Source organism: Bos mutus, chromosome 9, assembly GCF_027580195.1.
Source record: "Bos mutus isolate GX-2022 chromosome 9, NWIPB_WYAK_1.1, whole genome shotgun sequence".
Classification (NCBI taxonomy): domain Eukaryota; kingdom Metazoa; phylum Chordata; class Mammalia; order Artiodactyla; family Bovidae; genus Bos; species Bos mutus.
In genome coordinates this window covers 89,019,502-89,032,210 of record NC_091625.1, presented here as the reverse complement: position 1 = coordinate 89,032,210, position 12,709 = coordinate 89,019,502, and the positions used below count along the sequence as shown (strand labels likewise).

Below are 12,709 nucleotides of genomic sequence, written 5' to 3'. Positions count from 1 at the left end.
TTTGCTAACACCTTTAAGGTTATGATTTTTCTATCAAAAATAGCTGATGCTCTTAAAAACTTGGTTCATACAGAATTTGTAGGGTGCATTTCTGGGACTATGCTTTGATGGAGGGAAATACGTTTGTACCTAGAAGTGCCTGAGGGGTGGGGGCTTCCCAGGGGCTGCTAGTGGTAAAGAACCCTCCTGCCAGTGCAGGACACATAAGAGACATGAATTCCATTCCTGGGTTGGGAAGATCCCCTGAGAGAGGGCATTACAACCCACACTAGTATTCTTGCCTGGAGAATCCCAAGGACAGAAGAGCCTGGTGGGCTGCAGTCTATGGGGTGGCAAAGAGTCAGACACCACTGAAGTGACTTAGCATGCATGCACATAACTGATGGGCAGGTGTGATAATTCAACCTTGCAGGTTTATATGCCCTGTACCCTCCAGGGCCAACTTCTCTTAACCATCACATTCCCTAGAACAGCTTCAACAAAGAATCCCTCCATAGCAGAAAGAAGGTCTATTGTTCTTTTCTCAGCTAAAAGTGGAGCTCTGATCCCATTCAGTATCAAATTCAATGTCAAGCAAGAAGACTTAAGCTCTTTAAACAGATTAGGGGCCACAAAACTCCTAGGTTATTAGACTAAACAATAATCCTTTCATCACAGTGCTTTTGCCTCCAAGCTAAAAAGCCAGATTTCAGAGGTTGTTTCCAACATGACTGAGAAAAATACTTCTCGCTATGTGTGTATCTGTGTGTGTGTGTATCTGTGTGTGTGTGTGTGTGTGTGTGTGTGCAGTTTGACTGTTTTAACTGGAAACATTTCAGAATCTCTCTCTTGACTTGGGAAACAGGGTTCAGTGTTAGGTACACATTTTTTGTCGGAATCAGCTTGTTCTTTCCTACGTGAAGTTCAAAAGGGCGCAGGTGGCTTGAGTGAGACATAGTCACCTGTGTGGGTGTCAAATGTGAACAAGGTGTGACAGTCATGCCTTTCCCCTGCAGGAGCTCCAGGTGCGCTGCGCGGAGGGGCAGGCCCTGCTGAATTCAGCACTGCACGCCAGAGAGGAGGTGATACCGTCAGGCATCCCACAGACAGAGGACCGGGCTCTAGAGTCCCTCCGGCAGGACTGGCAGGCTTACCAGCAGAGGCTGTCGGAGACCCGAACTCAGTTCAATAACGTGGTCAACAAATTGAGACTGGTGGAACAAAAGTTTCAGCAGGTAGATGAGTGGCTGAAAACAATGGAGGAGAAAGTGAGTCTCAGAACGGCACGCCAGTCTAGCCGAGTTGCCAAGGAGATGCAGTTACATCAGATGAAGGTACTATTGGTGTGAATTCCTGATGTTTGTCAGAGTAGCAGTTGCCTTGCATAGTTTGTCTCTTCAACTATTTAATAAGTTTTGGTCCAAGGTTTAGATTTTGCAGAATCTCTTTCTACTTGCAAGAAATTTGATATAAATTACAATGGAGTATTCTTCTGTGAGAAATTATTTATTAGAATCCTAAGGTAGTCTATTTTATTGATAATAGAATATAGTTTAATGAAGTATCGTATATTTTTCCCACACTTTATTACCTTGCTTGGTAAAGATACATGAATGCTAGTGTTGCAATAATTTAAGTTTATGGTTCTGTCTTGAAATTGCTCTAATGTACTACATTTTTAATGCAAATTCAGTGCACATGATCAAAATTACGCTTAGGTCTTTGGAATTCATTTTCCTTATTCATCTGTTTTAAAATTTATCTAAGAACAACAAAAGATATAAAAAATATGTGTAATACAGACAGAAAAGCATTCAAACTCGTGTGCAGTTTTATAATGTTATTATAATTTTTATGAAGGTTATACATGATGTGTTTTCAAAATTATATAGAAATCATTCATAGAAATCATTTTCTAGTAAGAATAAATCATAGAAATCATTTTCTATAAGAATATATATATATATATATTTGTCTCAGGGCTTCCCAGGTGGCTCAGTGGTACCGAATCTGCCTGCCAATGCAGGAGACATGGGTTCAATCCCTAGGTCGGGAAGATCCTTGGAGAAGGAAATGGCAACCCACTCCAATATTCTTGCCTGGAAAATTCCATGACGACCCTGGCTGGCTACAGTCCATGGGGTCATGACTTAGGGACTTAGGGGCTAAACAAAATATTTGTCTTACTTAAGAATCCCTCAGATTGAACTTTCCACTCCTACACGGTGTCATTTCAGAAGTGGCATGAAGAAATCACCGCATACAGAGATGAAGTTGAGGAAGTGGGAGCCAGAGCACAGGAGATCCTGGACGAGAGCCACGTGAGCAGCCGAATGGGCTGCCAGGCCACGCAGCTGACGTCCAAATACCAAGCGCTGCTCCTCCAAGTGCTGGTGAGCGGGCCACCCTGGTTCATTGTAGGCCAGCAGACTTCACAACCCAGACATTCTTCCTTTCACTAACTTCCAGTGAAGACACGTGTTCATCAAGAAAGGCACAGGTACAGGTCTTTGATTCACTTATTCCATGTTGTCTCTTCTTTCAAAGGAACAAATAAAATTCCTGGAAGAGGAGATCCAGAGTTTGGAGGAATCAGAGTTATCCTTAAGTTCCTATTCTGATTGGTACAGCTCTACTCATAAAAACTTCAAGAATGTGGCTGCCAAAATTGATAAAGTAGATAAAGCGATGATGGGGAAAAAGATGAAGACGCTGGAGGTAGGCATGCAAATATCAAAGTTGTCTGCCAACTGTTCATTCTTCTTTCACTGAGAGGTTCCCATTTCCCATGTAGAACTGGGAGCATGTATGTTCATCCCTGCCCAGTATGGTTGGTGATCCCTGGTTCCTCATTTCATTCTAAATTCCAAGTTAAGATCGTTTTAAGCCAAGATTGCCTTCCATTTGCTTATGATGTGATGTTATCCCAATGACTTACACACGACTGTGCACGAAATTCTTAACTAAATTCCAGTTTGACACTAAATATTGAAAAAAAAAATCTCTTAACTCATGACACTGTGCCTTAGTCGTGTTTTAACTCAGAACTCTAGGAGCTCTGTTAAGGATGAGAAAAGCATCAAGTTCTTCCCTAAGTCTCTGATTTGGAAATGATGTGTTAATCGAGATTTTAAAAGACCTATGTTGAAGTAAAGAGGCTTCTCTTTGCTGGTGGGCCAAATCTGATTATAAACTTCAAATCTGATTATAATCTTCCATCCTGATTGCTGGTGGGCCAAATCTGATTATAAACTTCAAAAACATATGGTAAGGGGAAATTGGTGAACTCAAGAATGGGACTTGCAAGACTTTTCTTTAAAGGGAAAGCATAATGCCAACCAATTTGAATTTGTTTGTTTGTTTGTCTGTTTGTATTACATTTATTTCCATTCTTTCTCAGGGTTTGCTGAAAGACATGGAGAAAGGCCAGAGCTTGCTCAAATCAGCCCGAGAGAAAGGCGAGAGGGCTCTTAAATACTTGGAAGATAGTGAGGCAGAGACGTTAAGAAAAGAGATCCACGACCACGTGGAGCGGTTGAAGGAACTGACCAGCACTGTGCGGAAGGAGTACATGACCCTGGAGAAAGGCCTTCATTTGACGAAGGAATTCTCGGATAAATACAAAGCACTAACTCAGTGGATAGCAGAATACCGAGATATTCTACATGGTCCTGAAGAACCCAAAATGGAGTTATATGAGAAAAAAGCTCAGTTATCTAAATACAAGGTAGTGTGTTGTTACTGACAGGTGCATGAGGAGGTCACGTAGGACTGAACTGGAGGCACATGATTTCTGGTGTGTGTCACCCTTAGCGGGTACTGGGAGAGGTCCTTAGCATGCCTGTTCTACTGGTAAGGGGTGTGCAGATTTATAAGGAAGCTGCCTGCCAATGCAGGAGACATAAGCAGCACACATTCAGTCCCTGGGTCGGGAAGATCCCCTGGAGAAGGGCATGACAACCCACTCTAGTAGTCTTGCCTGGAGAATCCCATAGACAGAGGAGCCTGACAGGCTACAGTCCATAGGGTCGCAAAGAGTTGGACACAACTGAAGCGACTAAGCACATACACTACTCCAGACTTATTTGTCCATTCAGGTACTATGTTTGTCTGGTATTCAAAGGTTGTATCAGTGGATGGAGACCTATTTGGACAGTGTGATCCAGGTACATGGATCCTTCAGATAAACTTTCTGGCATCAGGATCTCACACCTGTAGATTTTCTCTGTTTTATCTAGAGTCTCTCCTTCATCTTTTGGTACCAAAAGCCTATAAGCACATCTATGGTAAATTCCAAATGAGACTTCATACTCCTAAGAAAATAAATTCTAATTAACCAACTGTAGGTAAAACATTTTAGAAATTAATTTTTGAAAAAATAAATGGTGATATAGATATTGCTATACATGCTGTAGATACAAACATTTCACCTGCTCAAATTTGTGAAACAATTATTAAAGCTTATACATGGGATAGTCTGCTTTTAAAATTTGACCCAAATTGTTTAGCAATGGTCTTTAAGAATTACAGTGTGATGCCTTACCTCAAAGCTTTTCCTGGTGGAAGCTTTTTCCTCCTCCAGCCAATACGTCTATTTCTGCCCTTGGTTTTTCTGCCAAGCCTGACAGTGTGTCTTTGAAAGTGTAATGTAAGAAGCACAACTGCTTCTCCTTTTTTTCTTCTCCCTGAGTTCTTGATATATTTAAATAGCACTTTAAGGCTGTCACAGCAACATTGCAACTGGAATTTGTCTCCCAAACCTCACATCCAACTCAAGCTACAATTGAGTTTACGATTCAAAATCAAAAGATAACACTTCTCTCCCTTCATATAACATTAAGATTTATTTCTCTGCTGAAAGGAATGAGGTGGAAGCCAGCAATATGCATTATGTTAAATTCACCCAAATACAATTCTTTTCTATACTTTTCTCTGCATGTGTGAGGACTATTCGATGCGTTGCTTTTACTCTGAAAAAAACTGTATTAGCCATAAAAGTCATTTTCTCTTTATTATTTTACATTTATTGATTTATAAAATATATAGTAGATCTTTGTTTGAGATAATCATCTTATATATGGCAATGCATGTGTCTTTATTCTCCTTGATCACATGAATGAGCTGGCTCTTGTTTTTTCCTTTGTAATTCAAGTCACTTCAACAAACAGTGCTGTCCCACGAACCATCAGTAAAATCGGTGAGAGAGAAAGGTGAAGCCCTCTTGGAGCTGGTGCAAGATGTTACTTTAAAGGACAAAATCGATCAGCTTCAAAGCGATTACCAGGATCTCTGCAGTGCAGCAAAGGTATGGAAAGATCAGAAGTAGAATAAAATTGTGGTGTTTGCCACAAAGGGAGTCCTGACTGCATTTTATCTGTCAGAAAATGTAGCACTGGTATGGATCAGTATTTTTCCTTTTCATTCAGGTGGGCATTTTTAAATGGCATAGCAACTCTGTGTGTGTGTGTGTGTGTTTTTTTCTGTCCCTAGTAATTTTCTGATGTGTTAAGTCTACCTACTCTATGAGTTGCCCTGGGATTTTTAAAATGTTAAAGTTTTGAGTAGATTTTTGGCTGGAAAGTCACTTCTAACAGGCACCTGGCTTCACAGGAGCACGTCTGCAGTCTTGAGGCAAAAGTCAGAGACCACGAAGATTACAACAGTGAGCTCCAGGAAGTGGAAAAGTGGCTGCTGCAAATGTCAGGAAGGCTGGTGGCGCCCGACCTCATGGAGACAAGCAGCCTTGAGACAATTACCCAGCAACTGGCCCGCCACAAGGTAGGCTTGATCTCTAAGGAGCTGAAGAACACAGGGTGGCTTTGACAGGCGTGCTGTGTGTGTTTGGGGGCGGGGGTGCCGGGGTCCAGCCCCGGTGGATCCAGGGGTTTCGAAGGGGAGACGGCGTCGGTGAGGATCAGGAAACAATTGCTTAATTAAACGTTAATTAAGGATATACAGAGTGGTTAAATAAGGATAGCTCAGTGAGGAAATTCAGTGGAGAAAAGAGGCTGAATAATTCAGCCAGAAGGTGAGAGAAAGAACGACATGGGGAGACCAAGTTTCGGTGAACAAAGCCTGCACTTTATTTTTCAAAGTAGTTTTTATACCTTAAATTATGCATAGAGGATAATGGGGGAAGGGGTAGAGTCATGCAGTAAGCCAGGCTTTCTTCCTGCAAACTTATCATATGCAAAAGTTTAGGTGATTTGCATCATCTTCTGGCCCAGAGGCCTGTTAACATTTTAAGACTCTTTCTTCAGAAAACTTATTTTTCTCTAAAGGTGATTAGTCAGGCACCACCCTCCAAAAGCATTAGATAAAGTTGCATTCCTACAGAGCAAAGGTGTGATGGGCTATAACAAGACAAAGAATTAACTCAAGAGTCCAAGGTTACAAACACTGCCAGGGACACAGCAGGTAAGGGATATGGAGACTTAGCAGCAAACATTGGCCCAACAAGTGAAAAACCCTTCACCAATACAATTTCTAATCAATCTTTTAACTGCTCAAAGGAATCTGTATTTAGACAGTTTAGAACATCTCATGCCTCTCACAGTTGGGAGGCTCTGAGCAATCACATGTGGCCGGAAAAACCTATTGAGGCAGGCTAGAGGACTTCCAAAGGAGTTTATAGGGTGAAACACTATCACACCCAGGAACTTTAGTAACTGGAGCTGTAAGTTAACTCTTTTTTTTCAGAGAGAGGTAGTGGGGGACAGCCCCCCTGTAAAGTCAGAGGTGTAGGTGAGAGCACAAAGCAGAAAGTAGGCAGACTCTGGTTTTGGGGGTAGATGCTCGAGAATTTCCAGGGGGACTCCTGAGGCTTGATCCCGCCTTTGCATATGCCAAGCCTCCTTCCTCATGACCTTTGCCATGGGCGGAGCTCCTGCTCCCTGCACGGGGGTAATCTCTGGATCATAATGACTGTACTTAAAAGACTCAGGTCTGAGTCCCAAGAATGCCTGATAGTTGAGAACAGCTCAATTTAATATTTAAGTGACTGGACAACAGCTGAATCCTGGCATTCAACTTCTGAACACATTGTAGCATATTTCCCAGCTAATAGTTGTTTTTTTTTAATTTCAGAATATAATCTATATGGAGTAATTTATCAGATAAATTATCTTTATTCTAGAAAAGTACAGCCAAAGATAGGATACAGAAATAGTAGTCAAAGAGTCTAAATTCTAGCCAAAGTCTCTTCTTGCTAGTTAGGGGCACGTAGCCTGTCTGAGCCTCCTTTTTTTCTTCTGTAAAGGATGATAATGACATCAGTCCCGTTACATAGTCACTGTGGTCATCAGAGAAGATAACATATCTGAAAGTCTTTTGTAGACCACAAAGTACAGTACCTATATGGGATGTTCATATCTTTATTAATATGTATTTTTAGTAATCATATGTGCCAAATGACAGATATCATATGCTCACAACTTTATGAAGCTATTTTAGTAAGCTTAATGGGAAACTGAATTTTGGTTGTAATCTGGTCAACATCTACTATTGTGTCCTAGGAAAACCAGTTAACCATTCCAGGTTTCAAGATCGGTAGGAGAAAATTTTATTTAGCAAATGCGAACAGAAAAGTAATGACATGATATAGTGTATTTGGTACTGAGTAAATAGCCTCAGTGACCATATGATGTAGTGGTTCCATTCCAGCTTGAAGATAAATTGGTTCTTTTCAATATGGCATGTATAATAACTGTTAACCCAGCACCACTGAGGAAAAAAGTGGTGAACCCTGCACTGCTGGAGGACCATGGTTTCCCTTAGATATCGATGTGTCAGCCTAGGAAACTTTGTGTTGTAATGTGTCCCTAGTCACTAGCATTGTATTGCAGTAAGGAAGTTGGAACCTGACTTGAAAAAGTTGGGTCCTCCTCTCTAAGTCCCCCTCTCTGAGAAAGCTCACTAGAGAACACAGGCGGGCATAGTGTGTGAACTGGAGTCAGGCAGAGACGGGTCCAAAGCCAAGGCTCTGCCATTTACTACTTGTGTGACCTTGAACAAGTTTTATGATCTCTCTGTGCTTCAGCCTCCTCACCTGTAAAACAATAATAATGATAAATATTTATCAGGGCTTATATACAGTCCCTGGGCTATCAGATCTGATCAGATCAGATCAGTCGCTCAGTCGTGTCCGACTCTTTGTGACCCTATGAATCGCAGCACGCCAGGCCTCCCTGTCCATCACCAACTCCCGGAGTTCACTGAGACTCACGTCCATCCAGTCAGTGATGCCATCCAGCCATCTCATCCTCTGTCGTCCCCTTCTCCTCCTGCCCCCAATCCCTCCCAGCATCAGAGTCTTTTCCAATGAGTCAGCTCTTTGCATGAGGTGGCCAAAGTACTGGAGTTTCAGCTTTAGCATCATTCCTTCCAAAGAAATCCCAAGGCTGATCTCCTTCAGAATGAACTGGTTGGATCTCCTTGCAGTCCAAGGGACTCTCAAGAGTCTTCTCCAACACCACAGTTCAAAAGCATCAATTCTTCAGTGCTCAGCCTTCTTCACAGAGCAACTCTTACATCCATACATGACCACAGGAAAAACCATAGCCTTGACTAGACAAACCTTTGTTGGCAAAGTAGTGTCTCTGCTTTTGAATATGCTATCTAGGTTGTTCATAAGTTTCCTTCCAAGGAGTAAGCGTCTTTTAATTTCATGGCTGCAGTCACCATCTGTAGTGATTTTGGAGCCTAGAAAAATGAAGTCTGACACTGTTTCCACTGTTTCCCCATCTATTTCCCATGAAGTGGTGAGACCGGGTGCCATGATCTTTGTTTTCTGAATGTTGAGCTTTAAGCCAGATTTTTCACTCTCCACTCTCACTTTCATCAAGAGGCTTTTTAGTTCCTCTTCACTTTCTGCCATAAGGGTGGTGTCATCTGCATATCTGAGGTTATTGATATTTCTCCCGGCAATCTTGACTCCAGCTTGTGTTTCTTCCAGTCCAGCGTTTCTCATGATGTACTCTGCATATAAGTCTGTTAAGTGGTAAATGTTTTTACTTTTATCAATATAAATATTAAATGTAAATTAGATCTTACACAGTTTAGACATTAAGCTATTATGTAAATCAGATATCATATTATTAGATAAATTAGACATTAGTTAATTAAATTAAAATATAATTAGGCTATTTTAGACATAAATTAGGGCTTCCCTGGTGATTCAGACAGTAGAGAATCTTCCTGCAATGCTGAAGAACTGGTTTCGATCCCTGGGTTGGGAAAAGCCCCTGGAGGAGGGCATGGCAACCCACTCCAGTATCTTGCCTAGAGAATCCCCATGGACAGAGGAGCTAGCGGGCTGCAAAGCGTCAGACATGACTGAGCGACTAAGCACAACACACAGATATAATTTATACCAGAATTATAATTTTTAGAGTTAAAAAATGTATGGACATCTTTTTCACTGGTAATATTTCCGTGGAGCAGATCTCTAACTGAGGTCAGTCTTGTGAATTCACTCTTAAAGGTCACTTCATCATTCTGTGTAACTTAGTCCATTATTGGGGGAAACCTGAAAGGATACATTTTTTATTTAATTTGTTGATATGAAGACACCGAGACATTTATTTCATCGCGTTGATACCAGGACAAATTGCAAAACTCTTTTAAAAACATATTAAACAGTGAGATAATTGATCTTAAACTTTCTGTTTGGTGAATAGAATATTTAAAGACTAAAAATGGAATAATGAGAACTGCGTATTTGTTTCATTTTTGAAGGCAATGATGGAAGAAATTGCTGGTTTTGAAGACCGTTTGAATGACCTTAAAACTAAAGGTGACAATTTGATCAGCCAATGTGCAGATCACCTTCAAGCGAAACTTAAACAAAATGTACATGCTCACCTGCAGGGCACGAAGGACAGTTACTCAGCCATCTGCAGTACAGCCCAGAGGGTAAGTGCTGCTGGAACATTCGAGAATGATGAAGAATTAGGGAGAAAGGCTGTGCAGGCTGAAGGTTTTTTAAAATAGTTTTTATGCTTCACCCTTTGGATGGATTTCCCAGTCTATGTGTACACAGAAATAAAATATTATATATTTGATTAATGTGATGAAGTAGTGAATTTCAGACATTTGGTTTTACGCAATCTCTTTATTCCATGAATTGATTATGAAAAAAAATTTAATATTTTTTGTTTTTATTTGCACACCATCAATACTTCTAATTTGCCATTTATTCTATAACACCAAAATAAGTTTGTTCTGTAAGTCTCACAATAATTATTTTCTTTTTAACCCTTTGTAACTGAGGTGCTACTCTAAGTCAGTATTTCTGTGTATTCGTATAGAAATTGAGAAAAGAAGCAAGTACCAATTTTGAAGTATACTTCAGTGGGTATTCTTCCAATAAAATGGAATCATTAATGTTATAGATATAAGTCTAAGATACATAAGAATTGCCGTTTTTAACAGCAACTAAGTAAAATTAGTGGGTTACTTTTTATTATTCTAGAATTTATAAATGACACTGAGAAAAGTCCACGTATTTTTGTTGCTGGGCTATTGAGTAAGAACTAGAAAAACATAAGTGACACAGGGAAAATTATTTGTGTTCACTGTGCTAATTAAAAAATGTGGGATATTAGTTGATCCCTAGACTTGGAAAATCACTTTCAAACTGTTTATTTAAAAAAAAAAAGAGGGATAAAGGAATCTAACAATAACTACAGAAGATGACGAAGGGGGAAAGGGGAATGAGACAAGGAAAATGACAGCATGAAACTTTCTGGCGAGCTCATTCATTCACTCACTCAACAGAGATTTATTTAACACCGTCTTTGTAGCAGGCTTTTTTTGTGCATTAGGGATATAGCTCAATTTTTTTTTAAAGGTGGTGAATGTTTGAAAGACAAACATATTTTAGAAATAAAAGTTTAAAAAGCAGATGAAATTCTAAGAACAGAGTCAGAGCCTTAAATTTAAGTTTGAAAAAATGTTAAAGAAAACAAAATACCTTTTTCTTTTTAGTTCTGCTTAAAATAAAAATAAGGGATATTCCCAATAGCAGATAAAATGATTAATTTAATACATGAAAGAGAAAAGCAGAATTCAGTTACTGCTTCTGTTGTCTCAATAACCAAAGAAAAGTCAGTCAACCTCATATTCTTTTCTTTCCTTTTTTTTTTTTTTTTGATGAGTAACTTGCTCAAAAAACCATCATAGGTATATTTACGTTGGTTTCAAGGAAACATGTAAGTTTCTCAACACGTCTTTATGGATAAAATGAAAATTGTTTGGCTGGTTGAGGAACTATTAATTGAAATGACATATTAGAAAATGTTGGATTTTTCTGGGTATATAATTTTGGGTTATTGTTGTCCTGGAATATTGCTTCTGAATGAAATGAAGGCATCAAACTCTTCCCTCCCCTGTGTTATAATTTAGTTCCAATTTACCCTACCCCTAAAGAGGAAGCATTTCAGATGAGAGATATTGGTTATCTTTTCATAAACTGGCAGTTTATTGTTACTTTTAGTTCCTCATTTAAACAAAAAGGGCAATTTTATACAATCAGGAGAAGCTGAAAAAGCTTTTGGTTTAGGTTTGACCAATTTACTTCAAAGATTCTATACATTTTAACACATTTCTACTGTTATAGTAACTCTTCCCACCTTCCCTTTCCATAATCAGGATATTAGTGTTGTAATGCATGGGTTGAGAAGTTAGAAACTGGGGCATGGCCCACATGCTTTGCAATGTTTTGGAACATATGCAAACTCCATCGATGTGTGTCCGATGTCAGGGAGCATGGCGAAGGGGGATCCATTTATGGTGGATTTGTTTCATTTGCTTCTACTGATATTTACAGTAATATAAAACAGCTCTCACAACTGCAGCTTGATCATTCTGTCTCAGGTGTACCAGAGTTTGGAACACGAACTTCAGAAGCACGTTAGTCGACAAGACACCCTTCAGCAGTGCCAGGCCTGGCTTTCTGCGGTTCAGCCAGATTTAAAGCCAGGCGCGAATCCTCCTCTTAGCAGGGCAGAAGCTGTCAAGCAGGTAGTTTGTGATTCCTGAAAGTTTATATTACACTGTGATTCATTCATTTGATGGAAACATGTTAAGTACTTGTTGTGTGCAAATTGTGCTAAATATCAAAATATAAATAAGATCTGAACTTGATCCTAGTCAAGTTCACATTCTAGCCAGGAAGATGAACACACAACTAAGGATCAGTCTGGTAGAATAAATAGAGCATGGGCACTGTGCCCAAAAGGTACCTACTCAGTAGGGTCACCATGGATAAACCATTGAATTTCTCTGTGCCTTAATGTCCTAAGTGATTATAGGACTGAAGGTGATGAAGAAATTCAAATGCCATGCCATAATGTACCCGATTTGAAAGAGAAAAGCAAAATTAGCCTCTTCACCTTCTTTGGCACAGAACAAGTTGCTTGTTAAATAATTATCGAATGAATGCTGAATGAAATATTGTCATGTAAAGGATTCTGTGGCATATTAATTTGACATCTACATGCTTAAAATGTTGCTGCTGAGATTTCATCAGAATATTTGAGATATGTTTTTAAAACTTTTGAACTAAGCAACTTTTCTATGTGGTTCAAAGAAAATATTTCAAAGGTATTTAATTATAAAGGTTATTGCTGCCAGATATGAAATAATAGTAAAAATTCAATTTTTTACCTCAAACTGAGATTAAAATAATATGCTTGTTCATTTAGTCCACAAAGAGAATGTGTTCAGTTTA

General features: G+C 39.5%; 1 protein-coding gene across 1 annotated transcript in view; it reads left to right on the top strand.

The window, feature by feature from the left end:
• Positions 1–12,709, top strand: part of SYNE1 (spectrin repeat containing nuclear envelope protein 1) — a 501,407-nt gene that overhangs the window by 263,321 nt on the left and 225,377 nt on the right. Inside the window, 8 exon segments of the mRNA XM_070376885.1 lie at positions 996–1,313; positions 2,217–2,372; positions 2,527–2,697; positions 3,380–3,706; positions 5,132–5,284; positions 5,590–5,757; positions 9,715–9,891; positions 11,854–12,000. Of these exon segments, the coding sequence (XP_070232986.1) occupies positions 996–1,313; positions 2,217–2,372; positions 2,527–2,697; positions 3,380–3,706; positions 5,132–5,284; positions 5,590–5,757; positions 9,715–9,891; positions 11,854–12,000 (1,617 nt within the window).